Source organism: Coturnix japonica, chromosome 4 (genome assembly GCF_001577835.2).
Source record: "Coturnix japonica isolate 7356 chromosome 4, Coturnix japonica 2.1, whole genome shotgun sequence".
Classification (NCBI taxonomy): domain Eukaryota; kingdom Metazoa; phylum Chordata; class Aves; order Galliformes; family Phasianidae; genus Coturnix; species Coturnix japonica.
The window spans coordinates 40,874,821-40,888,026 of record NC_029519.1 but is presented as its reverse complement, the minus strand read 5'-3'; the positions used below and the strand labels follow the sequence as shown (position 1 = coordinate 40,888,026).

Genomic DNA, 13,206 nt, shown 5'->3' with positions numbered 1-13,206 from the left:
TGTACCATAGTTCACATGTCAGCAGCCACCATGCAAGGGAAGTATCTTCCACTTTTTCTTCTCTGTTGTTGCATTTAATGCATTCAGTCAGGAAGACTTAACGATGATGTTACTGGATATACTGCTCCATGGTATATATATGATATGTTTTGTAATGACTTCAATCATGTATTGAAGCCATGGTTTACTCAGCAGGACTTAGATAGTTGATTAGAAAGAGTGATTAATGTGTGTTTGATATCAAAAGAACTTCTCATTGCCAATCTGGAACAAACATGTACCGTGCATCCGTCTTGGTTCTTCTGGGTGCTTACAGGGGTGACCCCTAATGGCTCTCGGTTGCTTGCAAGGTGCATGCCAGCACATTATCCAGAATTATTACTCTTCCAGTTAACAGCTGCTTCATGGCATGTCTTTTGTGAGAGCAAAGGAAAAGGCCTGAGCAAACAGCTTGGAACACACAGAATTCCCTACTCCTCCTGCAATAAATTCAAATAATGGACTGGATTTGGAACTAATGAATAGAAATGACTGTCAAACTGTCTTGTGATGTTTTGAACACCAGCAAGTGCCGCTTTTAGGATGCAGTGTCAGAACAAGAAACAGTGCCTTGAAAGAATTCTACTTCTGCATTGCTGTATTAACCCATGTCCTGCTTCAGTAATTCTCCAAATAATATCGGCAGTTCCCTTTGATACTGCTTTTACCATCAGATGAGAGAAGTGACAATATGTTACTCTTTATACCATGTTCTTCTTTACCTTTTTTTTTTTTTTTTCCTTTCATGTTTTCTGTAGTGTGCTACAGAATAAGTTATTCTGAGTGTGGGGTTCCTTGGTACACAGCACCGGTAGTAAGAATTGCAGGTGTTTTTCACATGGGTTTAGGCAGTTTTTATTAAAAATGCCAAACAATAATAACTTTAAGAAAGAAAAAAAAAAAAAAAAGAAAAAATTATGGAATGCTGAGTCTATTCTTATAGGCTCGCAGCTTTGTGTTATCTTCAGGTAAAATCAATCATGGCACATCACAGAGCTCGCCATGCATATAGGGCTCTGGTTTTCCTATAACCCAGTTAATCTTTCCCTGAGGACAATAAGTTTTGGTGCCAATCACAGTGTTTTCATGCTGTCTGTTCTGCAGCCAGCCAAGCTCGGGACCTGCTGTCCAAAATGCTGGTCATTGATCCAGCCAAGCGCATATCAGTGGATGAGGCCCTGCAGCACCCATACATCAACGTCTGGTACGACCCCGCCGAGGTGGAGGCGGTGAGTGGGATGCAGCTCTGTGCTGCAGGCTGGAAAAACGTGGGGATGGTGCTTTATGACATAAATTCCTAAAATGATGGATGATGATGTATGGGCTCATGTGTGTTCCTGGGCTATGGGACATGAAATAGCATGCATAGGTAAAAACTCAGAGGTGTTTGAAAGCAGTGTATGGAAAGAGCACTCCATCTGCAGTGGAAGAAATCCAACTGATAGCAATGGGAAAATAAGGCCCCAATCCCTGCAGAACAACAACAAAATAACCACCAGTTTTTTACTGCATGAGTTTTTGCACAATACATGGCTCAGAGGTGCTCCGTAGGGAATGGCTTTGCCATCTACAGAACCTTTAACTCTGTGGGCTTATTTTCTTTAAAAAACAAAAAGTTTCATCAATCTAGAGTGCAGACTTAGAACTGCAGCCACTTCCATGGAACCTGACAGATGCATTAGTTTCACAAGAGCAAGGTCAAATATCTCACTAGTCTCATGTTTTGTTCCTTGTTTACGTTAACTATAGTCTATGTTCTATATGTGGCCCAAAAAAATTCCTCTTCACTCAGTACAGCCCAGGTGGACCCAAAGGTTGCTTACTCATGAGCTATGGTATTTAATACACAGCCTTAAAAATGTCAGTGCGAGTTATTCTGGACTGCTGTCTGTTTGGTGCTCTGATTGTCCTTTGCCTGTGCAAAAGTTCTGCATATGGGATTTATGGGCTTGGCACAAGCAGAATGATGGCAGCACTGACCAAATCCCATTGCAGCACAGTTCTGTAATTTGCAGATTTTGCAACACATTGCAGCCTCATGTTCTGAAGAGGATGAGGGAGAAGCACTGTCCATATTAAGAGCTGATTTCCAGAGATGTTAACACTTCTAATATTCATGTTTGGGTGTTTTGCACACATGGGATAATGAACAAAGAGGGAGAGGAAAATTTATCTTTACCTAAGTAAGTAGTGCTAATTATTTATGGTATAGTGAAAAATATATTGAACGATTTTGTTCCTCTTCTGCAGCCGCCCCCCCAGATCTATGACAAACAACTGGACGAGCGGGAGCACACCATTGAGGAGTGGAAAGGTGCGCACAGCTCAGAGTTAGGTGGAGAGGTCCCATCCCACGTGTGTCTGCGTAACTCCTCTGGCATCAAGAACCAAACCCAGCCCTAAGAACCGCTGCTTGATAGTGAAAATATTGCATAGGTCACTCTGAAAGCAATGCCTCGATTTGTTCCCTTGAAAACTACAACAGATACAACAACAACTCAAAACCTGCTGTTTTTCAATGTAGTCACCTTCATTACTTATGCATTTTCACAAGCAATGAGGCCAGCCTGCATGCTGCTTTTGTGAAAATCTGCATGGCCTTACTTTTGGAGCAGCCCTCACAGATACGAATATCCTGGGTACTGTCATTGTCAGCACAGATCAGCATTGAGAAGGGAGGTGCAGATTATGTTGTTTCATTGAAATGTTATCACCTAGAAAACGGGGTGCTGGTTTAACAGGAAGATACGCCATCATTTTTCATATAGCAAAGCTGTACTGCTCCATTTCTACTTAAAGCAGCGTGAAACAACGAATGTGTTCTAGCGTAGCCCTGTTTGTCTTAATACAGCTCCAAGAAGAGCTGTCAGTAGAGGAGAGGAATGGAAGAGAGAGGTTTTATGTGAGCAGAGCTGTCAGAACTTAGGAGGACAGGATAGGGTTGGACTATGGGGGGCATCAGAGGATTTTGTTGTTGCTGATGACCGGTACTGTTCTTGTTTGTAACTGTTGGAATTGTCTGTTCCAGAACTCATCTACAAAGAAGTAATGAATTCTGAAGAAAAAACGAAAAATGGCGTAGTAAAAGGACAGCCGTCTCCTTCAGGTACTCAGCCCCAGTGAATGGCGCAGTTGTGTCTCCTTTCTGTGTTGACAGAAAGAAAACAGAAACAGATAAAGCATTCAGGTGCACCAGAAGCTACGTAGACTAATTTCAGAGGTTTCAGGGCAATTCAGTGATTTAGTGGGTTGAGCTTTATTAATGGAACTGCAGTGCTATGTTAATGCTTGAAATGGGGTCTGCTTGGAATTTGGGACTGAGCTGCCCTGGTAACAGTGGTAAATAATATTTATGTTTATGATAGATGTTTACTTGTGTTACTGATAACTTCATGGAGGTTCATCATTTTGCAGAGTCAGAATGATTGTGAAGGTTAATGCTGTCATTTTACAGAGGACAAGTGAACTGTGATGCACAAAAATGCTGTCACAACCAAAATCCTGAACTTGGGCACCTGGTCCTTAACTAAGAGACAAAGCAGCTTTGTCTCCCCACTCCTGTGTCTGCATTGCCACCATATGATCTCATGCTAGCCCACATATTGGAGGGCTGCTGTGTTTGCATGGTTGGGTTTGCTTGTTAGTTTGCTCTTTGAGTCCTCATGCTGATAACCCACATAATCCCAGATGACATCTGATTGTTGGGTGTTGGTAACGCTGAGGAGACTGATAAGAAGTGTTAAGGAGTGACAAGGATGGGATGTTGAGCACAATAAGATGGCTTGATAAGAAACCGAGGGTTAGGATATGGCATGAACTGTACCCCTTTCAAAGAGACTGCTGAGGGAGAGATTTTCTGGGTAAAATATCTGACATTACCCAATGTCTGAAGCCGGTAGGGCCCATTTTCTGCTCATGTTGTTCAGAACGCTCTGAACATTGCCACAGGGTTGCATTCTCCTCTATTTGACCTGTGAGAGGTTCTGAGGTTTCGGGTTGAATCACGGTGGTGTTCATTTTCGTAGCACAGGTGCAGCAGTGAACAGCAGCGAGAGCCTCCCCCCATCCTCATCGGCCAATGACATCTCCTCCATGTCCACGGATCAGACGCTGGCGTCCGACACGGACAGCAGCCTGGAAGCGTCGGCGGGGCCACTGGGGTGCTGCAGGTGACTAGCCGCCTGCCTGCGGAACCCCGCCTTCTTCAGGGGGTGATAGCATCCAGAGGGAAAGCAACAGAGCTAAGGGACGGAGGGAAATAAAATGCACAGATTTAAACGAAACAAACAAATCTTTTCCGCCTGCTTCTCCTACAGAGCTATGTAATGCAGCTCAGCTCAAGTGTGTATGTAACTCATAGTTGCTCTGCTTTGGTCTTCTTCCAATGATGCTTTCTGGGGTGGGGGAGGAAAAGGATTCTTTAAATCCTTTTTGGTTTTTTTCCACCCTTACAAGATGCAAAATTAATGGCTGCAAAACCAGCGACCCACAGCTGTCCTCTCACGCTGGCATGACAAGGTGCGCAGTGCCACTTCACAACACACCAGTGCGGATCTGCCCTCACCCTGCTCTGTTGTCTCCTGCTCCCTGGGGCAGGTATGGATATACAGTTAGGGATATACAGATAGGGATACACATACATTTTTTCCCCCACACATGAAGAGCATACACACACACCAGTAAAGTTCTGGCTGTGTGTGCAGCTGTATGCCTATAGGAAGACATCAGTCTGCACACATACTCAGTGCACCACACAACTACATGGCCCATTTCAGGTAAGCAGCATACATACATGGGTGCTGTTACCCATGTATATGTCATGTCCTTGGTCATGGATGAGGCTGCACAGCTTGTGCAATCATTTGTGGAAGTGAAAATAACCACACTGAGCTGTGGCTCCCTCAGACCCTTGAAGATGTAGCACCAATGTTTTTGCTGATATATATACTCAAAGGCAGTTTGTATTGGAGGATGGTGCTGCAGAGCTTCGCATAATGTCTGTGAATATTGGGAAGAGTTCTGATTTTTGAGCAGATACTCTCAGGTAAGAGCAAGTTGGAAGGAAGCACATCATGTATTTTTGCAAGGCATGGGGAGCAAGAATGGAAATTCTTTGTACATATGTATGCTCAGAGAGGTTTGTATTGTGAAGCAAGCTTCTCCTGTCCACATTCAGTGAATTATCTTTCTTTATTGAGAGACTCACTGCTGTGAGTTCCAGGTATATTTGTGTGTTAGGGGATGTTATAGGGCTTGGGGAACAGACAGACCGCAGTCAAAAGGACATTCAGTGTTTAGTTTTGTATGTCTTTGTTTTTACTGAATTCAGCACTGGGATATCTACATCCCTCCTCAGCATGTTTGGGGCCAAGAGATGGTTTCTCCTTTACGTCATTCCTCTGCAGGGATCTCCATCACTGAGCAAAGACCACCCTTCCCTGGGTGTCCTTGGCCATTCCTTTGCTTGTGACAAGCCATCCAGCTCTCCAGAAGTGTTACCAGCTGTGTTACATGGAAAAGGTGCGTATAGTGGGTCCACAGAAGTGGAATGCTTTTCCAAAAGTCAACAAGAAAAATTGTTCAGAATACTTTATTGGATACTTTAAATTCACCGGTTATGAAGTATTACAAATCCTTTTCCGCTCTTCTGGAATATATTTGCTCTGTTGGGTGGCTCACACACCTGCTGTTCTGTTGTAGGATAGGAAAACAATTGGAGTAGCAGGTCAGATTTTCTTCAAAGGGAAGAAAACAAGAAATTAATCTTCTCTCCAGGATGCTGAGGAGGGAAGATAAGAGTGCATATGAGGTAATTTCAGACCTAGTAGCAGATCTGTGCTGTAGTAGGACAAGATGTGTTGGGTTTTTTTCCTCTAGGGATATTTTTGGTTGATTTTGGAGAAAGAAAGCAAAAATACAATTAGGTCTATGATTTTCTAAAAAGTCATAAGAGTAACTGTGAAAGCAATAATTTACCACTGCTAAAATTGTTAGCAATATTCTTTCTTAAGCCATGAAGCATCAAGTTGTTGTTTGGTGATGTAACGCTCACTTCAATGCCAGTGATCATAAAAGTAATCAAAGCAAACAGCAATGCTCTGTAGGCATGAAGGCAATAACACCACAGTGACTTCTTAGCAATAATGAAATGTCTCGCCTCCAGATTTAAGTCATCATACCTATAAATAGTACTTAGATAACCAGTACCTTTTCCCCATTCCTTCATTTGCACCGTTCCAGTGTGTTATTTGACCCCTTGCCCCAAAGAAAATGCTAAGAGGCAGGGCTGCATGTAAGAGGAAGGGCAAAAATTGAACAGATGCAGAATGTCAGCATGAGGAATATGCTATTCATCACCAGCCGCGTTATGGAGATGTGACAGACACGATAGCAGAAGGGCCACTTACAGTGGATGCGTGCTTGCAGATCTCCCATGTTTTACTGAGTCCCCTAGCGTAATTTGGTCTGGTTTGGGTTCAGGGGTGCTGGGCATATCCTGGGAAGCACAGGATATGTTCTGCAGATGGGCAATGAATGAGCCCATAGCATAGAATGTATACAGCTGTGTTCCCAGCAGCCAATTCTGCTAACAACAGTGCTGCACAAATGTTCTGTGGCTACCGTAGGGATGCCACATGGGTATCAAGTTTCACAACTAGCACGTGCTTCTGTCTTGTGTTTGGTAGTGCTCAACACAAGCGCGTGTTGAAGTGCCTTGCTGAAATGGGCCCATAACAATGTCTGCCTTTGGTTTTGACAGTAAATGAGTTCATCTCCTCTTAAAGAAGCTCTGTTTGCGGGAGGAGACTTAGGGCTGTCCACATTGGACACCAGAAAAAAGCCATCGATAACACAAAGCAATAGTCTCTTTTGGTCTTGGTCCTCATGTGACCCTGGCCGCACTGAGTGGTGGCTACCACATAGGGTGTTTCCTCTGTGTCTGTGGCTTGTTGCTGTCAACTGTATCCTACAGGAGAGTGTGTACCCTCCAATGTGGATGACACTGGTGACAATCTGTAGCTATACTAAGGTGCAGACAGGATATTCCTTTCAGATCCTGGAATTTGGAGGCCCTTCTCTTCAGGTCCTGCTCCTTACTATCCCAAAGCTCTGTGCAATGTGATCATAGCAGATGTATCTTTTTTCTTCCTTCACAGTGACCTTCCAAATCTACCTCTTCCATTACACAGTCAGTACATATGACTTGAGGAACAATTTTCACCTCATTCTCAAGTTTGCAGCAGTTGGTGTAATTACAGAGACATAAAGAATTGGTAACATGGAGGTGTAATGGTGGATTGTTCAAAGCATTGGGGTATTGAAATGGCCAGCAGCCTCTTGGCAGGTGTGCAGCAATGGCAGCTTGTTTTTCAGTCAGAGTTGCTCCTGAGAGACATCCTTCCTTCCCTTTTCTTTTTACAGATGAGTTTAACTGAGGATAAAGCATTGATTTGCTTTGAGCTGATAGAAGGTTGTGTGCATTTTCAATCCAGTGGTAGATTTTGACATCACTCGTCAGGTGCTCACTCATCAGCCAGAATAGTGTATATGTATTCCATCAGCATATAATGTGATTTCAGGTGTTTATTTGGATTGGTCACAAGCTGAAGTATGTGAATGATGCTGTTGCTGGGAACCCACCCACACTATTCAGATTTCCACAGCATGGATACATACAGGCATTTATGATATATAAAGGAGAGCTCAAAATGGGGTGAAAGCACGGTAACTTGTCAAAGAAAGAAAGAAAGAATGAAACATAAAGCCTGGTGAGTGCTTCCCTACAGCTCTACTGTTTATCCTCTGGCACTGATCAGTTCCAGCCTGATGCTGGCTGGCCTCAGGAGATCATGCAAGCCAGGTGGTAATGTTACTACATCATTCTTGTACTTTTATAACAGAATCTGATCATAGGTATATATGTTCATTTACATAGCTTTCCTTTTCGGATTTGGCCTAATAATCATGAAGAGATGAGATCTGTCCGTGTGCCTCTAGGAATCTCTAGGACTGTGTTCTTCTTTCCCCCAACTTATTGGCTCATGGAAATATGCCAGTAGTCAACATTAGAACTGCCGAAGGGAGTCAGGCTGAGCAAATTTCACCACCTGTGTAAAACGTAGTAAAAATATTTTAATTCAGAATAACCTTTAGAAGCCACTTGTCTGACAAATGTAGCAGGATTTTATGTGATCAGAATTAATAATTCTAATTTCAGATCAGTTTCTTTTTATGCTTACCATTCTTTCAAATTTTTGTGTGAATTCAAGCTTACGGAATAATGAGGATCTCTTTCCCCTGAAGTTTGTGAGATGAAAACAATGAATTTCCCAGCAAATTCTGTGTGCTTCTAGGGAGAGCACTATAGAAGGAAACCTGCAGGGGAGAATCAGCCTTTCCTTTTAGTACTCTAAAAAGGAAAGGCTGAGTGTTTTACTTGACCTGTAAGTTGTGTATGTGTGTGAAAGAAAGAAGCAGTGTGCATGCAGGTGAACATTGGTGTTGCACTCATATTTGACCCAAATTCTCACTGTGGATAAATAGTGTAATTGTGACAAAGCAGCACATCTTCAAGGAGCTGAGGTCTGTGCTTATTGAACTTCCACCACCTCACAAGGACATGAAGAAAGTTGTCTGACTGCGGGCTCACAGTGACCTTGTTCACACACATACATGCACACAGAAAGAAAATCGCTGTGCACAAGGTTTGAATATTCCACAAGTAAGTAATGTCTTAATTAGGAAGATGTTCGGGGGCGCAGGGCAATAATGAGCATGTCACCTTCACTGATGAGCTGGAAAATAGAGCTGTCCATAGAACCGAGTGCTGAACGTATTCGCAACTTTGCCAGCGCAGCCATTTTTTAAATTATTATTCCTTTTAATTTTTTATTTTATTTTTTAATTAACAATTGATTGCAGGAAATGAATGGTTTAACTTCATTTTTGTTCAGGATCTTTGAATAACAAGTTTGAGTACTAAAGAGGGTTTGATTCGACAAAAGAATGTTGAAAAACTCCACCTGAGGCTATTGGTGCCTTCTTACCTGAGGGTGAAAAGCTGAAAAGCACATACTGAAGGAGGACAGTCATTTTGGGAAATAAGTGTATCCCTCCCATGCTTGTCATTTTGGACAGGTACGCCTGTCTCTTTACTAATTTTCACTGAACGGGGCCATTCCTGTCTACTGGAAAGCAAGGTATTTATGATGTATATAGTTGTATGGACATTTCTTCTTCTGTAACTAATATGTAATCAACACACGACTTCTGTTTGATCTTTTACAATAAGGCCACTGTATGCCTCAACACGGTTGACCTCTGAGCTTTTCCTGTGTCAGCCACATGCTGCAAAGGAGGGTGCTGGAGGGTTCAGTGTACATATAGAAACATGTATAGTTAGTAAATGGAGTAAGTGGGACTTCTGGCCAGTATGCGTTAAAGCCACAACAGTAACAGAGCTCCAGATCTTAATGAGCAAACCAACTGTTCACCTTGCCATGTCCGTCCTGTAGCAAGACCTAAGCTGCACCTGCCTGTAGTTCTGCATGATCAGACTTTGGAGTATAACCAACACGGTCTGTAATGTATCAATGTTGATAAACATAGTTTTGAAAAGAAAAAAGAAAAAAGAAAAAAGAAAAAAAAGAGAAGAAGAAGAAGAAGAAAAAAAGCTAACTAAAAAAACTCATCCAACAAAAGAAAATCAACAACAGTTGAGAACCCAGACTGGGAGTGGAGATGTGTCACATTGTGATAAATGGTGATGGCTGAAAGCAGTGTCAGCACCAATGGACTGCAGTAGTGACACCTGTAAGGATCCAGCTTTGTTTCTGTACTGTTCTGTTCTTACCCTGTTGTTTTTGACTGTCTGTTGTTCCCTGTGCAGAGTACAGGGGAGAAATTTGCCTCTGTCATCCCTGTTTTATGGGTCAATGTTGCATCACTTATTTCTGATTTCTGTTCATTTGGCAATTACCAAACTACAATGGGAACTTCATTTTCCTTGTGTGTTGGAAGGAATCTCGTCAGAGCTGCTCTCGAGGACACTTCTTACTGCTGCCCTGGCTCCTGTCGGCTGGATGACTTTGCAGCATTCCCAATAAACAGCACAATGCAGCAAACCATATTGATTGAGGGCTCCGTTAAATGTGCTGTGCATCTGTACTCACTGGGGCTCAAAGTCACGCAGGGACAGGACTCGGTTAAACATGGTATGTACTCTATGCATGACGCCTATATTACACCTTTATGACCTTATAGGGGGAAAACTGCTGAGCTTTTCAGATGTGGGTTCGGACTGTTTTATTTCTGGAGCAAAGGTGTATGAATCTGGTTCCTATGCCACACACCGCATGCTCCTGCCCAGAGCAGCTCTTGGGGGCTGAGGCGGTGCATGGGCTGCCCAGGGGCCATGCACGGAGGTGAACCTCATGCTGTCTGAATGTTTCCTTGCCAAAAAAGCCTGTATGTATGCCAAGCAGGGGAGACCGTGGCTGTTCTATAAGGAGTGTTTGTGTTGTTTACTTTACAACAAGCTTTGCTAATTAAAATAGTGTATTCTGGAGTCCTATGTGAATGGCATGAGGGTTGTCAATGACAAAGAGGCAAAGTACGTTCACCTGCTGGTCCTGTTGCTGTAGTGCTTGCTAGAGGACTCAGCTGTAAACACACAGAAACTGTCAAGTTTGCAAAATCCAGCTAGTTCTTTGGCTGATGCATTCCATAGGCTTAACTCCTGTCAGTGTCCATTCATTTTAAAAGGCATTTAGAAGGCTAAGGTTGTGTAAGGGCACCAATCGGACTCTTTGATTTCACACAGCTTAAGTTTATTCCTTTGGTTCACAGCCTAAGAATATTGAAGAATTTGCAAGGTGATGGGACAGAAGGAAGGAAAGCTGCCATCTAACAGCTGTTCCTTCTCCCATCTCTGTCCCCCATTAAAAATATGTATGTATAAAACTACACCAAGCAAATGAAAGAAAGAATGAAAAGAAACAACACACCATTTGCAGTCAATGTTTGGAGCTGATTTTTCACACAGCTGTAGGCATTTCACTCTGTTTCAAGTAAAAAGAACAGAACAGAGGTGCTGCCTTTTAGGGAAAAAAATGGCTTTCCTCCCTTCTTGCACAAGATCTCTGCTTCCTCCTAGTGAGTCAAACCACCATACACAAAGCACGTTTCTATGTGTGGGTTTATCGTGACATTCAAAAAACAGCAACAAAGGGGTCTGGGAAGGGCTATGGGAAAAAAAATGGGTTTAAGTACCTTGTAAGCAATATCAAGGGAGAAATTCTCACAAGTCCATAGTTAAGTGATCTTCCAAGTTAACGTACAGAAATGGTGCTCTTTCTCTAACTTGCTAAAACAGGAGAGCTTTCAAGGTTTATTCTTCTCCCACTTTGTGTATGCAGAGATTGCCTATACTAAAATGCAGTACAAACCTCTGAGTGCGTGTGGCAAGGGAAATTTGGATTTGTGATTCTTACTGCCAAATGGGAGGGATGGGGAGCCACTCATTGTTTTTACTGGCCAATATTTGAGAATCTTGAAGATCTACCTTTTCTTGAGAAGTTTGCCCTTTTAAGGATCTTTAGAACTTGTATGGTTTCAGTGATTTACACGTCATTGAATCCCTATCTGAAGCTGTGAGTGTGATTTCTTTTCAAATAAACCCTGAGGCCAAAATTCCACAAAATCTGTTGTATGTAAGCATAACAATCTGATAGCATACTCCTTGCTACTACATAGCAGTACCTTTATAGAGGCAGACCAGCCTTGGAATTGTTCTCCTTTTGTCAGCTGGCATGATGGCCCAAACATCCTCTGGTTGGTGAGGACTAGGGTGTGTCATGTGCTGGTGAGCTGCTGTGAATCAATGAAGCGGAGCTGAAGGATGGAGATGGAACAATCTCTGCAAGCCTGCCACTCCTTCTGCATGGGACAGATGAACGGGATGAAGGTCAGTGAACAAAATTTACACTTAAACTGGTGAATATTCACTTCAGTGTTGTGATGTCCACTTAAACACATGGATCTATTTGCAGACCCCTCACAGTATGGCTGTTGGGAGATGTGTACTGGAGTCACTTTCTAATTCAATGGCAGAGCTGAAGTTTTAATTCTCCAGTGATACCTGTGCTGGGAGCAGCTTGGTATTGGCTTTGTTTCTATCTGTGTGCTAATGTTTAGCAAGTAGCATTATCACTGGCTCCACTCGCTGCCCTGTGGCTGAAGCTCTCCCTGAGTACACATAAATGAAGCCCAAGCTTATCTCGCTTTCCAGTATGTTCTCCCAAGCCCCCACTATTGTGCAGTGTGGAGCCTGAGTTGTCAATCTGCTGTGCCTGCAAGGGAACATCACCATGCGTATCACACAGCAAGGAAGTTCAGCTGTTTAAGTAAATACTGATTTAAGGAAGTATCTATCTCAGCTTAAAATGAACTGCTGGGTAGGAAGAAGTGCTGTTTGTCTCCTGATGCTTCTCTGTGATGTCCTTTCCACCTCCAGGAGCACTTATGTGGAATGGTAATTAGGTGCTGCAGAAAACAGCTGGCTTTCTTAATATATCTGCTTAATGGACAGGCTGGAGCTTCTGCTAAGTAAGGCTCATTACAGGAAGTGTAATTTTGTCCTTTTTAATGTAGATTTTAGCCTTTCTGGAATTGTTAGCTTGGAGCTGATGATGGGGTCTTTAACGTTTCTAGTGGCTAAGTCTGAAGTGTGAGCCCCTCCTGCCTCTATTTCCTGTCTAACACTGGAGAAGAAGAGGAATTCTCTTTGATTCCTGCAAACTCATTTAAGAATTATTAATATTTAGGGTAATGATCTTAAATATTTCCACAACTAAAGTAGAAGTTCTGGTCTGGTGGTACCTCCCTTTGGGCTTCTGCTAAATATGCCAGCCCACACCTGGCCTTCAGAAAGGGGCCTGCCTTCCAGAGGCAGATTTTGGGATACAGGTCTTCCAGGGGGACTGGAGATTCTACACCACTTAATGTCAGCCTCTATTCAGAATTAACAAGGTTTGAATATAGAAAATTCACCACATGCTCAGAAGTAAAATTAGAAGTACTGTAGGGCTTAGCAGAGGGTGGGCAGAAGGACAGCGCTCTGCTTTTAACAACAGAGGCCAGTAGGATAAAGAGTCCAATAAGGAAACC

General features: G+C 42.9%; 1 protein-coding gene across 21 annotated transcripts in view; it reads left to right on the top strand.

The window, feature by feature from the left end:
• Positions 1-11,740, top strand: part of MAPK10 (mitogen-activated protein kinase 10) — a 90,627-nt gene extending 78,887 nt beyond the window's left edge. For 20 of the 21 annotated variants that reach the window (XM_015861663.2, XM_015861673.2, XM_015861661.2 and 17 more), the window contains 4 exons: positions 1,144-1,268; positions 2,290-2,353; positions 3,068-3,145; positions 4,070-11,740. In XM_015861663.2, the coding sequence (XP_015717149.1) occupies positions 1,144-1,268; positions 2,290-2,353; positions 3,068-3,145; positions 4,070-4,212 (410 nt within the window). In that variant the 3' untranslated portion in view covers positions 4,213-11,740. Of the gene's footprint in view, positions 1-1,143; positions 1,269-2,289; positions 2,354-3,067; positions 3,146-4,064 lie in introns of all 21 variants that reach the window. The other variant, XM_015861680.2, reaches the window with a different exon arrangement.
• Positions 11,741-13,206: the final 1,466 nt, after the last annotated feature.